Here is a 23,702-nt window from a genome sequence, read left to right on the forward strand (position 1 = left end):
AAACTCAAGCTATGTATTTCATAGTATCTAAGTTTATATCTCGTTTTGCTGCAATATTCATTCATGCTTTAAAATCTGATAGCTTACCCAAATGGATACAAACCACTTCACAAAACGTAAGGTACCTAGTACCTAAACAAAGACATGACTCAACTTCAATGAAACCTGCGTTTGAGGATCTAAAAAAAAACTATTCCTTCGTAACAAACTTTGAACAGAATAACTTCCTAACTAGGCTTCTTAGTTAAGACCCTTTGTCTCACTCGCTAAGTCGCGTGTGCGTTCGGGACCTAAATCAGGGGCTCAAACTAACTTCTCCTGTAAGCCCACGAGGGCATAATTATTTAGCTGGCAAATCAAAGTGAGGCAGCGAGTTAACCAAGGAATCCCTATTAAGGTCCTGCGGTGGCTGTGACAAGCGGCCGCATAATGGCACTGTTATAATTCTACCATTTCACTCAGACCCCTATATGAGACGTCATGTATCAGAACTTGGGTCAGAGGTAATAAAAGTTAGGTATTGGTTTAACTGGGCAAGTCCTAACGCTAAAAATAGAAAATATTGTTCATCATCATTGTCATATTGATAAAACAAAACTGCGTGAAAAGGATACGATAAAATACAATACAATGACTCTTGATTGTACACCCCAAATAATAGGAATTTCCCAGAGAGAAAATGACATTTACATTAATTATTATTATTTTGATAAATTGTGTTTTTCTGTAATTGTGCCCCCTACACTTAAACCACACGTTTCATATAGATTTCCGGTAAGTAATCTATATGCAAGGAACCATTTTCACTTTCTCCACTTTAGATCCAATTTTGTAGTTTCGGAGATAAGAGGGGCATGATAAATTTTTGCCTATTTCCTTATAAATAATAATAATAATGCTTAATTGGTATAACTGTTACGTTACATTGGTTAAGGTTGAGACCTCCTACTTGGTACCGTAAGGCACCTGTCACCTGTGTCGGGAGACCCCGCTCTTCCAAGAATAGATATCATTTGACCAACATACAGTCTACACTACATAGCATAATTAATCTTTTTTTGTCTAATTGCCTAAATCTAATGCATCAATATAGTGACATATGCTTAAAAACTGCACTAAAGTATTCACTTGCAATTGCTAGATTTAGGGGCTGTTTCACCATCCATTAATTAGTGTTAACTGACGGTTAAATGTGATGCCGTCTCCGTCTATTCGTACAAAACAAATAGAGACGGCATCACATTTAACCGTCAGTTAAGACTAATCAATGGATGGTGAAACACCCTCTTTATCAACACGCCTAACTAGTATACCTACCTACATATACTAGCTTTAGAAATTACACTCCAATGCTCCTGGCGAGGCGTTGGAACATTGTTATAAACGCAGTATAACGTTAATTGTTAAGGGTCAACTTGTCTCGATTTATTTGATTACGCAAACGAATGATTCTAGTTAACACATTAAACGTAATGACATAGTTCAGAGTACGCTGGTGCTTTGCAGTCCCTTTAGGGGTTGGTGGGGTACCTAATTACACCGACAATTCGGCGACCGCAACCATTTTGGAGAGAGTGACCGGAGGTTAAATGGACTACTTGACTCGCATGTTAAGGGTAACGTTTCATTTATCAACATCTCTCTGATATACATATTATACGATGGTACTTATTTTATTGCTCTAGAAAATACACCTGTGTACCTACCTAAAATAGGTAATAAAATTAGCGCACTTTCATCAAGATTATAGGCACCTCGGGGTATTATGAGTTTTAAGAATTAAAAAATCACCTAAATGAGTATTTCTCAAAAAGTTGTCCCGTCATGAAATTGTCAAGAAATCAATTTGTCAAGAAATGATTAACACTAAGGACACAGCTAAGGACGAGATCATAAAACATAAACTGCATAAAACATCCAAATTTCTTGACGTCAGGAAAACGTTACGAGGAAAAAAATCGTAATTTTGTAACTACATCGAAACTTTCAATTGGATTCAACAACAAAGATTATCTGACTTTTTATCACCTTTACCACAAGGTTTTTACTTTTTTTTGAGTTTAGCGTCAGGTTTTTTTTTTAAATTGGACAACTGAAAAATGGACAACTTTTTGAGAAATAGTTAAATACGTATCGGATTCCGCGTAGAATTCCGTATTAATAAGCGATAATTTAGTTTGATCCAGTCGCTACCTGTTACTCATTATTATGATATAAAGCCTAATTAACTGTAATATGAAAGTAGGTAATTTCCTTAAATATTTATTCATTTTTATCGCCGTGAATTTTTAAGTATCCGTAAATAATCGTGCAACTGGTAGCAAAAACAACGATTAGGTACTTTGTATGAAAAGCTATGTAAAAAAAAAACTTATTATTTTTGCTCGTCTAAATATCTCCGTCGAGCCGTTTAGTTTAAGCGTAAAATTAATATAACCTACATGTTTATGTTGAAAAGTAGAAAACAAATTGTTTACAATCGTAGTACCTGGAACCACCGAGATGTTTCTACGTAACGTCTGTTTATAAATAAACTCGTTAAGACTTGGTATCTGTTGCGATTATTTTGATGGGATTACCAGTGTCCTGTTTGTCCTATTAATAGGTAACATATTATACTAGGATTGTCAATTAAATCAGCACAAAGCTCTTTAATCCGGGTCGGGTGCTGGACACAATTATTCATCAGTAGCATAAATCCGGATAATCCGGCCATATTGACCGGTTGTGTGAGTCGTTCCCCGCCTGGCCTCCTGGGCCGAACCTGTTTAGGTATTCGCCCTTATTTTCCATTCTGTGTTGATAATGAAATTGGCCCACTACATTTGTGCGACGATTCTAAACCCCTCAAGGATTATGTTTAGTAATTCATTGTATTTGCTATTAATTAAGTAGTAGGTAACCGATCACGCGTGAAGATTTCGGCACGACGCATTCTCTTATTATTCATTCTAAATCAGTGTTGCCAACTTAGAAACTTAGTCCCTAAATCTAGCAACTTTAAGAACTATGCTAGCAAATCTTTTTGTGTGTCATACGAGTAAAAGAACATTGGAGCGACGTTTTTATCGTGTTACTATAAAGTTAGCGACATTTGCGGCTTATAGTTTCTCTCAATGCCATCCCAAAAAATAAGGTAGGAGCATAGTTCGAGACAGTGGAATTCGTATTTTTAAAGAATCAGAACAGCGTATTTTTAAAGAATCGATGTTTTCGCAATAGAACACGTGGCTTTTAAAAAGTTAGCAATAAAATTAAGCCGATTACCTTCAAGTGCAAGAAGCGCCCGACCTGCGAATATTTTCGATGTGGGATTGAAAACAATTTCTCTTGGGCTTCAAATAAAGCTTAATATCTGGAAAAGTATTACATTTATATTCGGACCTGGCACTTTCCAATTCACTATTATAGTCTACCAAGAATCTTACCATCAAAACCATTTACCATTAATAGACCTTTATCAGTCTCTCATGGGCCGGCAACGAACCTGTGATACCCGTCGTGTTGGCAGGTTTCCATGGGCGGCGGTGAATGCTTCCCATTAGGTGACCCTCATGCTCGTTTTAAATAAAAAGAAATCAATGTGACATTGCGTAGGTATTGTTTTTTGTTCGATGTAGGAACTGGCTTAAAAATGATGAAGCACTTATCTACGCGACTATACCTACCCATAAAGCAATACACACAAACGGCCGGCCAGCTTGAAGGCTTTCTAGTAAATGGGCTGAAAAATATTTCACTCCTAGAAGCATTTCAAGTCAGAAATAGCGCCAAGTGACAGTTAAACTGATGTGTTCTGCTCTGTAACTGACAAGGGTACATTTATTAAGAGTCTGGGTTAAATTTTGAAAATGTATCCCCTACAGACCTTTTCCTAACATTGCTAACTAAGTAAGACATAAGTATAATGTAGAGTGGTAAGAGTTTTGTAAAGTTAGAACGTAGACAAACCATTTTCAATCTTTCACTGTAATTGTAAAATGTCAATGTCAATTAAATTTGTAAGTACCTAGTTCGTAATCGAAAACCGAGTAGATCTAGTAAGGTAATTTAATTAAAAATGACACCTAAGAGGTACTAATATGATAAATGTGAAAGTTGGTGACTGGGTGTGTGTTTGTTAATTTGTATGAAATGATATGTAAATGATATTTATTTCGGTATTCCAACGGGATCCGGATAAAATCTCGAAAGCTTAAGCGCACTGTTCAGAGCCATGTTATCTATTAATACAACATCAATAAAAACCACGACCATATCGAAAATACAAACTGAAACATAGATGCACAGAAAAACCAGAAAAATAGACCAGCGCTGCGAATCGAACCCAGGTCCTCGGCATTCCGTGCCACGTGCTATACCGCTACACAACCACTGGACAGGGGTACAGACACGAATTTCTCCTTTGTTTCAGTTTGTATTTTCGATATGGGTTTTACGGGATGACCGTAAAAGAAACAAATTTGGAAAATACAAAAAGACTCTAAAAACCAATCTTCAAAACCACGACCTAATTTTTAGGAATTCCCATAGGGATTTTATGAATTAAATTCGGGTTTTGTTTCGCGTACCTTGATTTTAGAGCAGCTCGAACAAACCCCAAATTTAATTCTTAAAATTAGTAATGACTGCGATAGTCTAAAATATTGTGGTCCCATAGGAATTTATTAAAATCCCGGAATTTCGATTCAAGTGTTGATTAAATAAATAAATATATAACTATGATGGGACACTTGACACCAATTGACCTAAGTATTCCCAAACTAAGCAAAGCTTGTACTATGGGCACTAGGCAACGGATAAACATACTTATATAGATAAATAACATACTAAAATACATATTAAACATCCAAAACCCGAGAACAAACATTCGTATTATTCATACAAATATCTGCCCCGGCCGGGAATCGCACCCCGCGGCCGCGGCGGGACGCGGGACCTCAAGCTTCATAGTCAGGTTCTAACCACTTAGACATCCGGCCGTCGATTCTAATGGTTTATGCGTGCAAAGCCGCGGATAAACACTAGTATCGCCATAAAACGGTTTATCATCAAATTACCGACACTTAAATAATCGAATTTTATTTCAAAGTCAACCTTTGTTTCGAGTATTTTCATTTCATCGACAATTCAGTTCGTGGAATTGTCATTACAAGTAATTTCAATTTATATATTTTTAATTTTCCGATGATTCATTGTATAGTTGTATTATTTCACGGAAAACGTTTCGTATTTTTTTTAAATAACGTAAAACTTACTTCACGTAAAATCACTTGAATATGAGTTATTTAACCTAATCTACTTTTCTGGTATCAGTTTAATTGTGCGAGAGTCACAGTTCTAACCTAACCTAACCTACTTTTCTGGTAACAGTTTGATTCTGCAAGGGTCGCAGTTCTAACCTAAACTAACCTACTTTTCTTGTATCAGTTCGATTGTGCGAGGGTCCAGTTCTAACCTCACCTAACCTACCTTTCTGGTAACAGTTTGATTCTGCAAGGGTCGCAGTTCTAATCTAACCTAACCTACTTTTCTCGTACCAGTTTGATTCTGCAAGGGTCGCAGTTTTAACCTAACCTAATCTACTTTTCTGGTATCATTTCGATTATGCGAGGGTCACAATTCTAACCTAACGTAACCTACTTTTCTGGTAACAGTTTGATTCTGCAAGGGTCGCAGTTCTGACCTACCCTAATCTACTTTTCTGGTAGCAGTTCTAACATCTATCTTAAAATATGGAAAGCTTCCACCCTAGTACACGGTTCAGTTTCCTCGACTGTACGTGTTGTCAATTATTTTACAATGTGTTGTAATAAAACTTCGAAGAAATGAACATTGTTGTTTAGTAATTCTGCCATTTAAAATTGTTACAAAATGAATCATCTGCCAGATAATATTTCCTTGTACAGTTTTTCTATGAAATAATAAAAATTGGAATGAACTGGTCACCAAACAAAATTACATCAAACGATAATACTAGAACTAAATGTTCCATGAAACGTTTTCGATGAAACGATATTCGATGTAAAGTTTATCGGTAAAACAAGGGACACCCCCATAAAACAGTCCCAGCTTATTAGACTTTATTTTAAACTCATTCTCACTAAACTGTGTAAGACATCGCACCCAGCAGCGTTACTTAGTAAATTGTACCCACACTTGTTTCCAGGCAGAAATGATCCCTGATATATCACCAGCCGCTATATATTCGTACTGCATGGGGCCCGTTCAAGTAGAACACACACGACGTAGCGATGCACTACGTGACTGGACTTGGAATAAATTCGATTGCTCGCGTGGTTGGTCTAGATGATCATCTCGAATCAATTTAAGATTAAATCTAAATTTCATATGAATCCTACGCGACGTTACCATCGAATTTATTAATGAAAGACGGATGTTGTGATGTTAATTTTAGTTTGATACAGACTCTTAAAGTACGTTGTTGAAGAGATAAAAGATTGTACTTAGAAAATCTGATAGTTTACAGCTTAGCGCTCTCGTTATGATGATGATGAAGATCATCTGGATGGAATCCCTCAGCAAGGACAAAGGTCTCGAAGTAGGGACTTCCATTTCATTGTACGTGTCTGCACGGTCCCGTCATCTTTTTAAAAGCTTACAGTACAGCTGCAATACAGCGCACGGTGGATTGACGACATCGCGAGAGTTACGGGTAATGGATACAAGTTTACGTTCGTTGTGGCGTTCTACGGGGGAGACCTTTGTTTAACGGTGGCCGTCTTCTAGCTTATGATGATGATCATCTTCGACAGCGTACGGTAAAGCAGCCGCAGCTACAACTTGTTAGTTATAATTATTATCGACCTTTCAAATGCGTTGTCCTAAGATCAGCTAATATTTTACTCTTTTGAAATTAAACTCTTTTAATAATGTAATGCTTTAAGCTTTCGTGATTCTCAACTATTATCACACCCGGGACTTATCATGACTACTCGTGACCATGGCCACTGAAATGTAGCCGAAACGGATGTAGGTATTACTCGTCTGCTAGACTGACAAATCTTTTAATAATCGTCTGAAGGATCCAAGACAAATTAATTACATGCTATTTAAGATGTTAGCTCTACCTTTTCGGTGCCAAATAATAGAAATGTAACTGTTATTTTCTTGAACTCGATCTAAGTTCAAACATAAAGGTTGCTGGAAAAAAGGGTAACTCTTTCCTGCAAGGTCAATTAATGAGTAAAATGTCTTTCAACATTCTGAATACAAACCGGGCTTAATAAAACGAATAAACAAAATAAAAAATAAATTCACGAGAAAAGCGACAGTTTTAAGGGTTCCGCAGTCCAAACAAGGAATGCTTATAGTTTTATCATATCCGTTCGTTGTCCGATCGTCTATCATCAGTCTGTGCCTTAACATAAAAATAGTTTTATATTTGTTTTTAAGCGAGACTAAGCCTGTGCCGCGCGGGATATTTAAGTTTGATTTCAAAATCGGGATGTCAATGTTTAATAGTCACAGGAGTGATGCACTCCTGTAATTATTATTAATAAATGCTACTGTTATTAATAGGTACATAGGTACTATTACTAATGGACCATACCAATCTCAATAGAGTTCCCTAATAACACACTATTATAGGGAAGTGGTTAATACAATTATGTGTCAATAACGTTATTTAGTGTGTCAAGTGATCCGCCACAAAGCTTCAATTAATTCATGCTAGTGATGTCTCCTCAGCAAGATGCGGCTTATGTGGAATAGAGCTGCCAATACTTAACCTACCTAATAGCAATCAATTAAGTCGGCTTGAATATACCGGAGCAAACCTAACTTTGACCGGCTTTTATTTACAATTTAATGCGACAAAGACAACGAACCGGAACCCCGAAGTATAAATAATGCTTACAAGTAAGTTTATGAAAATGTTATTTATTTATTTATAAAAACCAAACCCATCGAGTTACATAACAGGTATCCTAAAAGTTGCCATGCTTGCTAAACAAGTAAATATTTACCTACATGTATAACAAAATATACCTACATTAAGAATCCTTAATGAACTAAACTTTGCTCACCCGTGACCTGATAGCTACAATTATCTATGCAACAAATGTGTGTTACTAACTACAGTATAACTCCGTAAAGTAATGTCTACCGATGGATCACATCCATACTGATACATATAAATGCAGAAGTAACTCCGTCTGTCTGTCACCTCTTCACGCTTAAATCGCTGAACTTTTTGATGATATTTTGGTTTGAGACTTTCTGAAGAGCATAGGTTCCCGCGGGATAGCGATAAAATAATTCTTCGCAAATGGAGCAGCGTGCGAAAGTTGGTTCTAAATATAGCCAACAATTAACCAATTACCAATTTAAGTTAGTAAATTACGTGGGCATATGTATCTAAATAAAGACAGTATGTTTAGACCTGGTGAATTCCCAATTGTTTTCCACCGCATTTTGTTGGATTATTTCGTATTTATCTTGCGTTCTCAATTCTCACTGCATCTGTAGATACTAAATAGCCTAATTACTACGATCGTTGTCAACATTAATCATCCCAAAATACAGCCGCTTCGCTCGATCGCAAAATTCGCTGCTTAAAATTAGACCTTTTGTCAGAAAAATCCGTTGGTATACATCACAAAGAACACAAAACATCCTTGTAGGGAGGCTTAGGGGAGTTTTTGTTTGGGTCAAGAGTAGGTAGATGTAGTGTGTCACGTCTCGTACGAGAGCAGATGAGACCAGACTTATTGTCTGCATTTATCAACTCAACGCCCTCTCATAACACGGCGTACTAAAAAGAAACAATGTTTGTCTATTGCTAAAACAACATTGTAAGACGCTCTTTGGAGTACCTACGAGCCAATTTAATTTTGATGATTATTAAAATTAGTAAATGTAGTGTCGAAATTTTAATTTTTAATACAAACTTTTTTGCTAACTGTGCCGGCAAACTTTTACAACAAAAAGAAGTAAGGACTGGATTTCAGCAGGTGATAAAACAAATTTATCACAAGCGGGACTGTAACGTCAAACGGACCTGACGATCCCTCCACCATCTAGCGATATATATTTTCACCTAGATACTTATCAAAAACACTTACTCTTCGTACTTTTCACAAGCTTTTATTTGACTCGCAACGTTCATATCATAATATGTTTATAAGTTTGTAAGTCGTGGTTTCAAAATTTGCAAACAATTTTTCAACCACATCCAGGTGTGATCAAGCTGGAACTTGGTGTATTTTCACCGGATTAATTATTTGGTAGGTACCTAGCGAAATTCTGATGGTTCGACCAGTCTTCCTGCTGGTTAGTTCAGATCACAATGCATGCAAAAAAAATGTTTCTTATTAAAATTTAATTTATTGTTATTTTAGACTATTTTGAATCTGAAAAAAAAAATTGTAATTTAAAGGTCCAATATTAGCGTAGGCAAATCCAGACTTTTTAAAAAATTCCTCCCCTCATTTTACTCGTATTTATACATTCTCATCACTCGCGTCGCTTCCGCGTTCTCCAAATGAAGCAAAAACCTGCCTACAGATTAAAAATGACATCCAGCTAGAATCATTAAGTAAAGCGGAAACACTTCATATTTTAATTTGGCCCTCAAGTTATTTTTCGGACGGCGAAAATTAGGCAGTTCTTAAGTGGCACGGGCGCGGATGCAAATCCGATTTCAGTAATGAAATGGGACTAATTATAAAGTCGACGGTGAAAATGTGAAGAAACAAAATGCCGTTTTGACGCTTTCAGTTCATCTGCTGAACAAGAAATCTTGTTAACGTACTAGGTACCTATAATTTAAGAGAAGGTACGTCATTGAAACAGAGCTCTTTGCAAACGCTCCGCGCGTTGTTTCTTGGTTGGGATTAAATTCTCAAGTTATTTAATGACACTTGTAAAGACACCAACCAAAAGTGATTAATACGCTCTATCTGAATGGTTTGTTTAGTAGGTATGAAAAACTATTGACGTAGGTACTACAACTTTTCACTTTTCTTCTCTGAAATTAACTCAACGAAAACACCATACCTAGAAGACGCTATGTGTTACCTATCTAGGTAAACGAGTTCAATCTCACAGCTAAGTAACGCCTCCGTCAATCAATATGTAATTTTTGTACATTTGTCTGTACCCGTATCTTACAGGAGATGTGAAACATTTTTTCAACCTAACTTAAATTGTTTGCACGACAGAGTAACCACCTGGTTACATGGGCCCTTGTGCGGCGGCAAAACACATTTTATCTTAGCCTTTTAGATTGATAACGCATCCGTAAACCCTCTAGGGTTGCGGATGTATTGATTGTAACTCTTTATTGTACATAAAACATATGAAAACTTTAACAAGAGAAAGAGATGTACAAAGGCGAACTTATCTCTTATAGGGATCTCTTCCAGTTAACCTTTGAACATGATGTCTATGGACAGTGGTGATTACTTTCTATCAGGTAGGTAACCTACTTACTCCTTTCCCTCCCTTGTTGTATGACAAATCAACTCAATCCCTGGCATTTCTCCGGCCACTGGCAAACATAACAATCGTTAAAGGTTTACTAACTACGCACTTTAATTCTTATCGTTAGGCCTTAATATTTCTTATGAACAAAGATGGATTTACAATCCATTTCTGGCTGCCAAAGAACCCGGCCATTGTTACAATATTAAAATAAATTAGGAAATGGCTTTCACGTAGGGCTGCGTGCATTACAGTCGCGTGTACATTCTGCCCTTTCAACATACAAACATGCAAAATACCTGTAATACCGAAGGCGATGTAACAAGTCTACTTGATTTTCAGCACTAGTAATACAACAGTACAGTATTATATACTTACATCAAACTTCAGTCTTTATTTATTATATTATAACTCTCCTGATCAGGTGTCAGAAGCTTCACCAGTCCCTTTACAAGGCCGTTTTTGACCTTGGGCCTGGGGCACTTTAGGATAATGAAGCCAACATTTGCATAAGTGCTACTTTTCAAACCTTTAAAATTGCATGGAAAAAAAGCTTGTGTACGTCTGTAGAAAAGTGTTCTTTATAATTTATTTTTCATTTCGTTAACCTACAGCTAAGTGGGTAGGTATCCTGCCTTTTCACACAATATTTTTTAAAACTACAATATTATTATTTATATTTGTAGTTCATAACAGCAAGCACTCGTTCTGAAGCAAACGACTTACACAAATACCCAGTAGAACGATAAAAAAAATTGTGGCCATTGCTTTAGTAGGTAATCATAAAAATACACGAGCGTTCGTCACGCGACCCGCAAAGAGTTCCATTTTGTTACAAAAATATGTATAAAATACTTTCGTGGTGTTCTCTAGCAAGGTTGAGCTACATTAATGCCTAATTACCACTTATTACCCGACTGCCTGAAGAAGGGGTTATGTTTTCATCTAAATTTTTGAACTAATAACAAAGCTTTTGCCACCATCATCATCATCGTTAAGCAAAAAGACACACTGCTAGTGATGCCCAGACACTCCAGACAGATAACAGAATAGGCTTAAATGCAAAAAAAAAATATGTTGCAATTAATTGCTAAGGATTTCGTATTATATACGGAATCTTCCAAGTTTAGGTATATTTTATTACCTTAGGCTTACCTTTACCTTAGGCTGCTATTTACTCTTAAAATACTAATAATTCTCAAGCAAACTCAGCCGTTAGTTTTCCTTGAAAGTTTGATATACTTACTAACTACCATCCTGAATTTTTCAAATTTTCCACCCACCGGTTTAGATTTTAGAGGGGGGGGACGCTCTATTTTAATGAAAATTTGCACTTTAAACACACAATTGCACATCACTGAATCGAAAAATCGTCTTAGCAAACCCCTAATGGTTTTAAAAGACCTATCCAACGATACCCCTTACTAAAGGGTTAGATAAGAAAAAAAACACCCCCACTTTACGTCTATCGGAGGTAGGTACCCTAAAAATTTTTTTTTTAATTTTTATTGTACCATTTTGTCGGCATAGTTTACATATATATCCGTGCAAAATAACAGCTTTCTAGCATTGATAGTCCCTGAGTAAAACCGCGGACGGACAGACAGACAGCCATGGCGAAACTAAGGGTTCCGTTTTTGCTATTTTGGCTTTCCCAGCCTTCATACTGACCTATTTTAATTAAAATAATCAGTGTGACGGTCGATCATACATATGAGTAGGTTACAGTATAACCAGGCAACGGTTTACCTTTCGGACTGTTGGTCCCACTGCTAGGTTCCACTTATTTATATATAAATATTATATTTTAATACAAAAATGATAGGTTAGGTTAGTTTGGTAACTTCAGTTGCCCGAAGGGCAAAATACCCAGAAAGAGGAGCTTCGTCGAAAAGCATTTGGACAATCTATAGTTGGACCACGGGTACGTCACGATATTTATCCGTAGAGGTTGTAACACTTGTGTTTATCTCAAGAGGTTCCCAACCTTCACACTAATGTGTCAGGTTTCCCATCCTTACTACTACTGTGAAGGTTAGTAATATAATTTACCTTCTTCCATACTAGTGAGATAAAGTAATTTCCCTGCCTTAACACTGGTGTGAAGGCTCAGTGTGAACGTGGGTCGGACGGGCCACCCTCGCTGTACCGGCTCGGGTGACTATATATATGAACGTCTTGGGTAAAAAGGCTCGTTTTATGCTCTTGTTGTACAATCTACTATTGTTCATTTATACTGTCCTGTGGAAAGCAACGCTTCATTCAGTAATTAAATAGGTACCAAATTAATTACAAAAATTAAACAACTGTATAATTGGCGGAAGAAAGTATTTATTTATTCCATTGATTAGTCGCACAATTCGTGCTATTTGCTGTACACAGGTAATTGCAATTCTAAGTAGAACAAAAAAGGTTTATTGTTCCATTTATAATTTCTGCTCCAAGATTTGTTAATTAGAAAGGTGAAGTAGAAACTAGAAGTGAGAATTACGAAATTAACAATAAAGAATTAAATCTTAAAATAATATCATATTGATGCTCTTGAGTAAATTCTTACATCATGCTCGCTTTCAGACTTCATATTGTTATTTCACAAACATCAAATCAACAACGTCACAAAAACACTGATACCATCACGGATATAGACGCTTATCTTGATACATAGAATTGAGTATAATAAAATTATTTTCGAACATGTGTACTTCTGAGATACTTCATTATTATTGCGGTATAAGATGAAAATGTCATCTATAAAGCGTAACTTTTACTTTTCAAGTGTAAAAACAGATTCTAACTCAAAATTTCACTTTTTCGCATCAGAACTTTCAGAACACAAGTAAAAATTCTGAAAATTCACCTTAATCACAATGTTCAATTTGCAGCTGTAAATTGTTTTATTTTCAACATATTTGTGATTAGTGACGCAGTGATCTTTAGGTTAAAATTTTGTTAACATCTAACACTTGACAACGAAGGATCAACTAATTTTACAGTAAAAGTTATTAAGGTTCTGAAAAAGTCAACATAAGTTTAGCTTAACCTAAATACACGTTAACTTACATTTGCTGAACTCTCAGTACGAATATTATATACGTGATTACAATAACAAATAAGCAAGTAATTCATATTAAAGGAAAATCTAAATCTATGATTGACTTACCACAGTAATTAAATGAGTATGAACGTAGAACTGTTGTCTCGAAATCGATGATAGAAATAATGTGTGAAAAATAAATATAACATAACATTATTAAGCATTTACTGTCATAGCATCCAGTCGCATTTGTTATAAAATGAAAATAAAAAAGATTTATTATCATAAACATCCATTCACAACACCCAGGACTTAAAATTAGTGGAATAGTCTAATACAGAAGATTCAATAATCGCTACGCTGTCCTAAAGCCTAAAATTTACTATAAAATCTCTTTATCGGTATATTGAAAACACTTCTACAAAATAGACAATCTTTTACACTGTCACTAACAAACTCTCAAAAGGATAAACATTTGCGATATCAGTCAAACATAATATGTTTTGCATACAATGATAAATTTGTTCAATTAATTTTCCGTCGATTGAGAAATTTTCTATTACAATTTTGCAATACCCTTTTTTATGACTTGTAAGTAAGTTGTCAACACTTTATCACAAGAAATCGTTCGCAGAATATCTTTGCGTCATCCTGCGATAGCTTAACTAATGAATGAAGTGTGTTGTTTACATGATTTTAATAGATAACTTGCTCTACGTGGAAAATTTTCATATCATTGCTATGCTAGGCCGTAAATATTATTGTATTTGTCTAGCTAGCTAATGCAGCAATACTTGGAAAATTTATTTAAAACTGAACCCATGCCATAATAAAGAAAGCAACAAAAACAACTTTTAAAAATAATTTACACATCACGTTATTCTCAAATTCACGAAACACAACAAAATCGATTTTCTCTTTACGGACATCCACAATTCAGTAAGAACAAAACCACGGTCAAGTATGTTTTGTTTAGTTTTAGTTACTGCTTGCATAAGCAGTGTCAAACATTGTACCATCAAACCATCAAAGAGTACCTGTATTAGCAGCGTAGCGTTCCTAACCAAGGCGTACAAAATCAAAAGCCGCTAAAACCTAATGGGCATTTAGTTTTTTTTGTTTGTATACGCCTCATTAAATTACTCAGTAGTTTTTCACATAGAAGTGGGCGTCCAGAAGTTCATCTCTCGAAGCTCCGAGGGTTTGGGGCGGAAGGAGGTGAGGGGTTTTGAGGTCGCGGGGGCGGGGGACGCGGTATTCACTGGGACTCTGTTGTCACGTGACTTCGGATGCGGGCCGAGACTCTCCACGGATTCGGCTAGGGAACCTGAAAGGACATGTACGTAGTTATTTGCTTGCTAATATATTGCTTGTTAATATTTTATGAATTTCACAGTGCTTTGGCTTGTCTGTAATGCTGTGTAAAAATTTCATTAAATAAATAAAAAAAACACCATATACATATTAAATAAGTATCTGTTCAACCACTTTTAATTCTTTATCAGAAATTCTTTAAAAGGACCTCTTTTTGATGGAATTTGATTAAACGTTCAATGCTGGACATACCACCGATAGTAACGTTTTATAACGTATTGAAATTATTTTACTTATCAGGAGAAGAAACGATCACTTTTAATACCTCTCTGAATTAATGATAGCTAATGCCAACATCAAGTAGTCAGATATAAATGGAAACAAATGAGGAATTCACCATGTAATCTGGCATCCAAAGTATCCTCCTCGGTGAGGGTAGATGTGGAGGTGGTGAGGTCCTTTTTGAAGCCAAGCAAAGCCATCGTCAGCCAGGAGCGGTTAGACGCGTCTTCCGATTGCTCGAACGGCGATGTGAAGTAACTGAAGACAAAGAAAATTGTCTAAAAATACAAACTTTAGGGGTGTACAATTTTTTTTCGAACATTTTCATTCTTCAAATGTGGCTTGTGATACACGCGTTATTTATAAGTTAATATAACTATTAGTTTTTCATGCTAGTGTAATTGTACACTTTAATTACTAATTCACACAATTATCGCTTATTATTTTGAGACTACAAGCAATACACACAAATGATACTAAATGAGGACAACGGCTCTCTGATCAACCTCCCGGCATATTTTAAGCTAAATTCGCGTAGTTGTTGGCGAAATCTATTTCGATACGGATAAGCCATTTATAGAAGGTATAAGTTCAAAAACTAAAACCCAACTACGGAACTGTGGTCTGAAAAACTAGAAATAACTCTTATATAAATTCTTAACACATCAATTAACACCTCGTTTAAAAATTGGACACACTTTTTTTGGGTTAAGTCGCCTTAAAGGTCAAATACACTATTTCCTTGCTTTTATTTACTTGATTACAGTTTTTTTATTTTATTAACTTTGTAGGAGATGGCGGCGTGCAGTCGGAATAAATCCCTTATGAACAACTGGGAAGGGAGAGCCCAGACAGTGACTCTCACGGGCTAAAAACCCGGCTGCACGTTCTTGACTCCCTGGAGCTTACGGAGAGGGTTGGAGGGGTGTCTGCAGTCTACACGCTACGGCACAACATACCTTTCCTTTGGCTTTACCGTTGTCGAAGAAGTGATGATTAGTATTGAGTTAAAGTAAAGATTAGTTAAAGGTGTCTTACCGGTTACCGTTTCTGCGGCGGCGGCTGTTAGGGCTGCCGGGCGGCGAGTGCGCCGGCGATACGGGGAGGCTCTTGCTACCGCGACGCGCCATCAGGTTGTAATGAGCCGCGTCCGGCGCCGTCGCGTCTTCTTCCGGCGACGCCACTGTGAAGCCGCGGGGCGCTCGCGTCGCCGATATCATTTGATTGGCTACCTGGAATATTGTGTGACGCGGTAAGTATCGGCGATAGAAATCTTGATTATTGGAATTGGAGCGAGATAATCGACATGAACATTGTGGTACAGTACCAAGTCGTCAAGAAGTATCTGTTGTAATTTGGATTTTTACGTTCTGTAGAGTTTATGAAGGACGACCGGGTTCGAGAACCTAATTACTAAGCTTGATGTTTCAGGGTCGGTCGCGGCAGATATTTGCATGGAAAATACCAATGTTTGTTTCTAGAGTCTTGGGTGTTTCTTATGTACTTAGTATAAAATATATCTTAAGTATGTTTATCCGTAGCTAATAGTACCGATAACATAAACTTTACTTTGGGATTAGATCAATTGGTGTAAGTGTCCCGTGATTTATTTTACATATTTATTTTTAATTTCTGAACTATGCAGTCCTTATTTTTCATAATAAAATAACCAACGTAAAATAACCAATTCATTGAAAACATAAGCCTGATCTAAGCTATTGTGATAAAGGATGACAAAGGCTATTTACTTAACGTTTTAAAAACATACTAGGAAATAAGTATAAATTACGCGGATCGAAATGACCTTGCACTTGCAATGCGGGTAAGAGCAAACACAAGGCCACCAGGAAGAAACGCCGATAACTCGTAATGCAGCCAGCCACTACCCACCTGGCAGAAACTAGCTCTATCGGAATTTCAAAAACAACCCATCGCTCGCACTTGAACAAAAGAACTCGCACTACTATTTTCAAATCGATGTTACCGGTTGGAAAACAATCGACGGCCGTTGCGATTCAATAGGTACTGCACGCAATCTATTGGTTTCTGTTCAAATGTCACTTGGCAATCGGGCCCTGATATCAAGTTAAGTTTGTTTACGGAGAGAAAATAAACACAGCCGCTAATTTTTATTTACTTAACACTGGTGATGCAATGTTCACAAATTATGGCACATCCCAACAAAGTGGTAGAAAGTAAATTATCATGAGAGCGGGCCGTGCGAGCGCCGCGCGATGCGACCCCCCACTTATTCGTTATCAGAACTCATGTTCAAAAGGTTCAATAACTATTTTATTATCTGCCAATTAACTTGAAATGTAATGGACAATAAAGCTGCGTTATCGCGGCACAATAAGCACGCGGTTGAGGTTAAATTAAACAAACGTCCATTAATTTAATTTGATAAAATCTTTTTGAAATGAATAAGTATAGATCTCTTTCGCTATCGTGGATGGTACAAATTGTTTTCGAATGTTAAATTAATAACCAACTAAATTAAAAATAGCCTTGATTGTTCTTAAATAGGTAATTCATCAACAATAAATTGGCCGCAGTATTTAAAACAACAAATGACTTCGCTTAATGACTAATACGATTTTACCAAACATTATTATGTATGATTGTATTGTATTATAATTTTTTGTCTCATTGTGCTCGACGCGGTCGGTTGGCTTGTAGGTATGTTAGATGATTAGGTACGTTTATTATGTAATTAAATATTTAAGCAATACAGATAACGATCTATAAAAATAAAAACAATCAGTTAACCACATCATTCGTTTTTGTTTTAATAAAAATGATGATGATGTTTATATGGAGTTCAAAGATTACGCTTTGTTTATTTCGGGCTTCCGCACAACGACTTCATTTGAGTAAAATTGATCGAAAATACACAAATGCTTCTTTGTAAAGTATTTGGGGGAAATCCGAATTTTAAGCACGAATGAATTCTTAAATACCTTTCACCTCAACAGCTCAAACAGGCAGGTATTGCTATTAAAAATCAGTGAGCAAAATCGCATTTTGCTCACTCCGTGAGACAAAGTAACTTTTTAATTATTATTATTTTAATTCTAGTCAGTGCTGGGTCTATTCACTCAATTTCAAATATTTGAACTTTACTTTGATCTCTCACTTTCACTTCAACACGAAAAAAGCGAGAGATAGGATCAAATGTGTTGATTACAATCTTAAATTATTTTATAGTATTAAAAATAAATATCAATAATAAATGGGGACTATATTTTGTCACTTAAATTTAGATTTGTCACTAAACTGCGATACCCTAATTATTATATCTATCCCTAAGAAATATATTAGTCATCAAATTAATCAAATCAAATTACATGATACGGCATATTACCAAAAAGTCAAAATTTTCCCGCTCTTTTAATAAAGTATGCAACCTCGTTGGACGAAAGCCGCTGCTCTTGTTTTTTTTTTTAACAATAACATATACTGCCTGTATACCTCTTAGAGTTGGAATTAACATTTGTCAAATTGAATGAATTTGCAACTAATCTATTTATTAGAAATCCTAATAAAATCATATTTAAAGTTTCATTAAATATATAAAAAACTATACGTTTATTGTTGAACCTTTTTAACGACCCAAAGATGAGGCTTTTTGCAGTAAGTATTAAAAAAATTGACATATTTTACAAGTAGTTCTAAGTTCAAATTAAAATGCATGTTATGATTATGAGATTTGTATCGTAGCTACTGGACACTTTTTCGTTCCGAATTCTAAACCTCTCTACTTGCCGGAGACTTTTGATCATTGTCTGGCATTCTTAACTTTTTGGTGACTCTTTAAAGATGTAATGGCAACTGTACGTATCATTTTTGAGAAGGGCTTCAATGTGATTATTATATTTGTTTCTTAATAATCGGATTATTTATATATTTTTTATATTGTTTGTTTTGTAAATGGGTGATAATCTGGTTTTATTCCATTCCAACCTTATGTTCTCGCTACTGAGGTGGATAGTTGTATTGTGTCACACGAGACCAAAGTTTTTTTGCATCTCGTGTGTTTGAATCCCTCGCTGCTCTGAGGATCCTTCTCTTGCTCGGTATTCAAATTCAAAACTCGCAGCAAAAACCAACTATGCTCTCTTGTTGCACAAATAACTATTGTATGTATGTAAAAATAAAAATACAAATACACAGAGAGGAGAACAAAGGCGAGCTTATTGTGATGATAGTTTGATTTTCTTTGTGCTCGACTGAACGAGAATTTAAATTGAGCAAGAATACTGTCGACATTGAAAATTTTCTGAAAGGATAGGCCCGTGCCGTGCCCTGCAGGAGAACATAATAAAGGCCGAGATGATGATGATAGAAAACTAGCTTGATATAAATTTTCGCTTCTACTAAAGGGTGTTTACTTGTACGTGTACTTTAGTAAAACCAGCATTACCAATAACGAACAGCTCAATAAGATCGCAATGAGTTATGATGTTTATTGTTTAAAGTTAAATGTTTATTTGTTTATATTGTATTGATAGCAATATCAACTAACCTTGACGACAGAGTTGCCGCAAGCCGCTCCTTCGCCTATGATCTCGTCGTCAGTGCCCACCACCTTCGGAGACACCGGGTTCGCTGCAACAATATTTTTTTCTTTTTAATACATGTCTTTTTGAAAACGACAAAGACGTTAAGCAAACGTATTGGTATTGGTAGTAAAAATAAATAATCACATTTTATAATTAGGTAACTACTTAGACTAATACATATGTATATTAATCTAAAGAGTTAATTAAATCAGGTAATAACCGAATGCTACAAAAACAGTCTTCTAATCGTTGAATAATCGAAATCAGTTTTGTGACGGTGTGTGCCCTAATGTGCGCGCACCAAACGAACTATGATTTAAAATGCATAAAACCAGAAATTGCCAGGTAGACCGTATATTTCGTTGAAACAGAAATGCCAAGAATATTTTTCTTTTGTTGTTTTTACCTGGCATTTAAACCGGTCGAGTTCGGATGTTCGAAATAATAATCAGTTTCAACCTTGTTACATTAACGTTGAAAGGCGCCCTACTTGAATAGAAACATCAGCTTAAATGTTCAACAATCCGTCAGAACGAGCCCATTTTTTTTGGCACCAATTGACCTAGTCCCAAACTAAGCAAAGCTTGTACTATGGATACTAGCAACGGATAAACACATACTTGATAAATACATATACTTAAATACATATTAAACACCCAAGACCCGAGAACAAACATTCGTATTATTCATACAAATATCTGCCCCGGCCGGGAATCGCACCCGGGACCTCAAGCTTCATAGTCAGGTTCTCTAACCACTAGGCCATCCGGTCGTCAAATATTACTAATTAAGTGGACGAGTAAAATAACCTACGCATCTAAAGTTGCAAACCAAAACAGCATTGCCATGAGGTACTTTTACCAATTGGTGCTTAATCCAATAAAATTTGTGAGCAACAGAAGATAAAACAATAGTTCGTTATGCCGAGCTGTTGCCAAAGTCACAGCCGCAGTTAACAATACCGTAGATACAATTAAATAACTCACCAGCTGTGTTGATGAGCACGTTTTGGCACGACTTGGTATGCTTCGACCAATCCTTGAGAGATGGTGGCGTTGGTTCTTTTGGAACTTTCGACGTTTCGCGTTCAACGTTAGCCGCAAATAGTTTGGTGTTGGGATAACGAATGAAGAACGGGTCGTCTTGGCCAGGAGGAGAAGCCGCGAAAGGCTCGAACTCTCTGTAAAGATGCAAAAAAAAGCCATTTGATTAGGTACTAAAGAAGGATTATTTTCAGGTGGCTAGTTATTGATAAAATAATTAAAACCTGTGTAAGTACAGAAAAATCGATGATAATCATGGAAGGAATCATGTCACGTCGTAATACATAACATAGTTATTACGTAGGTATTTACGTAGTAGTGAAATTAAACAATCGAATCGTTTAGTGCCATCAGAACAAAGGCAAGAGTACTTACGAAAAGTAATTATTAACTTGTGACAACACATTACGCTGCTTTCTGAACATTTTTGTAATGTCCCAAAACGAGAGTATGCAGTAGGACAAAGTTTTATTTATAGTCAAAGGAAAACAGTTTTAGCACACGCTTCAAGAAGTGGCGCTATAACTACAAGAGCGCTAAACTTTCGTCACTGACTGAAACCGTTTAAGAATCGGTGTAGCTTTATATACTGGGCGGTGTCGGCATGCACTATTTATCTTATCTTTAGATGTTTGAAAATAACACAATTTTTCTTGTGACGTCACCACGCGCGAGCCAATCAGCGAGGCCCGCGAACGCACTCCCCTCTCGGCAAAACGCGTGACAATACAGCTCCCGCATCTTCGTCAAACCTGAAGAGGTCGAAGACAGGACGCAACCACCGCGCCGCTCAGAATAGCGTCACAGGCGGTTTGTCTCAAATGCCTAGTAGAAATTTTGGCACGCAAATCTACGCGTTCATGAATTATCAGTCGTCTCAGTACATTTCCACAAAAAGTTTTAAAATAACTGGGCTGAGAGTTATATATGTAAATGATGTTGTTGAACCGAGGAAGGGAAGTTGGCACTGTAACTAATGAAGGGATGTTTATGAATACTGATTTGAACAGAACCTTAAGAAGGAACAGCATTCCGGTAAACATGGTAGATTTGACCCCCTACCGCTGCAGAACTATTTGAACTAACCGATAAATCCTCCGATTAAGATAATCAACTCTAATGCGTACTTATATTATAACGAAGATTAATAACAAAGGCGACAAACATTTGACTAACTATTGAAAAATCAATATTTTGTTAGTGACGCGGCAGAGCTGCAAATGGAAATTTATCCTATCTACGGATTAGCAAGTATTATTAGAATAACACGCGTTCCGTTGCGTCAGCGTGTTATGAAAAACAAAGTAATCTACTTAGAGTGTAACTAAACATACCCATGCTTTAATGGTTGTCGAGTTTACATAACAGAAGAATAATAATAAAACAACCAAGCATCTTACTTATATTATTATTATAATCGCCAGATACTTCAAGAAGTCGTCAATTCATCGCCGACTTTCGTTAATCTTTTGATTTTTTTTCCGTAAATTCTCAATCTACAAAAACAAATTTTACTTGCATTGGCTGGCCCTGACAATCAACATTATAAGATTTATCTAGGTTGTAGCAACGACCGATAAAACAAACATTTGATAAAACACGAGTTCGCGTGGGGTGATGTTTTTAGAAGTACATATGTACCTACTATATACATAGGCATGTATAAGCCCGAACATGCCCGAACCCTGGTAGTTATAATAACCAGAATTAATATAATAATAAGCAATATAAAGACTTAAGTAGCTTGCACAACCGACGTCTTCGAGTAATTGACTGTGCTACGTAACAGTATGTTTTTGTCATTTATTATCGTTATAATCTTAGCTCGTGTTACCGAGTGGAGTACTTTAGAAAAACAAGATAATTTCGATAAAAAGTCAACTATTGTTTTATAATAATTTGACACTAAAAGTTAAACAAACAAATAAATGAACTGTGCTCAGGATAAAATAGAAACCTAATATTTAAAGAGATCAATGTTGTTTCTTAAATATTCTTTTCATTTATCCATTACTGTCAATATACTGCAGTTTACGGATTACGGATATGTACCTATTTCACATTCAAGTAGGCCTTTGTTTACAACAAACTATAGCTGTTGCCCACGACTTGCGCGCGCCACTAGCATTTATTTATCGCTAATCCGTCCGTGGGAACTATACAATTTTCCGGGATAGAAACTACCCTATGTCCTTGCAGGTTTGTTACTTCTTCATGCAAAATTTTAAGCATGCAGAAGTAATACACAGTCATACAGACAGATATTACTTTTGCATTTATAATATTGCTATGGATTTTTATTCGAAATATTGTTTGCGATATCAGTGTTAAATGTTCTGTATATAAACACGTGGCTATAAAATCGATCAGGTAGGATAAACCAAGAAGATTGATCAGTACAACGTCATACGACCTTAAAAAAACATTGTTGATATGCAAAAACAGCGCAATCAGTCGATAATATGAACGTGAGCGAGTTTACATTTTCTATATGAAAGTTTTACTAGACTTTTCTTTCGGTACAACTGATGATAATTCGATAATCATAAAGATTACATTGGTTTCCAAACAGATGTTCGATAGAAGGTTTGCCTGCATTCTGTAGAGCATGTTGGCCTCGAAATTGCTAAGGCTTGGTGTCGCAACCGCGACTGTGCCGTCAACTATCCTTACCTATAACTTCTGCGAGTTATAATAATAAGCAACCACAACTCTCATCATATTATTTCAACTCTAAATAGGCATTTTGCTTAAAAGTTTTATAAAGCAATAGAATTACTTAAATTCAAAAATTCAATATATCATAAATTTCCTCGAATAAAGTTTTTTTTTTTTTTTATACATGTTATAATACTCATTAATCCGCTACGTAATCATATAATAATTGATAAAATATTGTTTAGCATTTTGTCTACATACCTAGGACTACTTATTTAATGCTGACATTACAAAAAAAGTTTGAAAAACAAAAGATCAATCACAATCAGACTCATGTCACAGACTTATCTTTGGATGATTTAT

At 36.0% G+C, this 23,702-nt stretch overlaps 1 protein-coding gene across 2 annotated transcripts in view; it reads right to left on the reverse strand.

Moving 5' to 3' along the window:
* Positions 1–12,757: 12,757 nt before the first annotated feature.
* Positions 12,758–23,702, reverse strand: part of LOC141435972 (uncharacterized) — a 22,253-nt gene continuing 11,308 nt past the window's right edge. The window contains exons 1-6 of one of the 2 annotated variants that reach the window (XM_074098789.1): positions 21,057–22,389; positions 20,625–20,818; positions 19,602–19,684; positions 16,115–16,308; positions 15,192–15,334; positions 12,758–14,807 (exon numbers count right to left, since the gene is read on the reverse strand). In XM_074098789.1, coding sequence (XP_073954890.1) covers positions 14,635–14,807; positions 15,192–15,334; positions 16,115–16,308; positions 19,602–19,684; positions 20,625–20,818; positions 21,057–21,106 — 837 coding nt within the window. In that variant the 5' untranslated portion in view covers positions 21,107–22,389 and the 3' untranslated portion in view covers positions 12,758–14,634. Of the gene's footprint in view, positions 14,808–15,191; positions 15,335–16,114; positions 16,309–19,601; positions 19,685–20,624; positions 20,819–21,056; positions 22,390–23,702 lie in introns of those variants that run through there. The other variant, XM_074098788.1, reaches the window with a different exon arrangement.

This window comes from Choristoneura fumiferana, chromosome 16, assembly GCF_025370935.1.
Source record: "Choristoneura fumiferana chromosome 16, NRCan_CFum_1, whole genome shotgun sequence".
Taxonomy (NCBI): Eukaryota; Metazoa; Arthropoda; class Insecta; order Lepidoptera; family Tortricidae; genus Choristoneura; species Choristoneura fumiferana.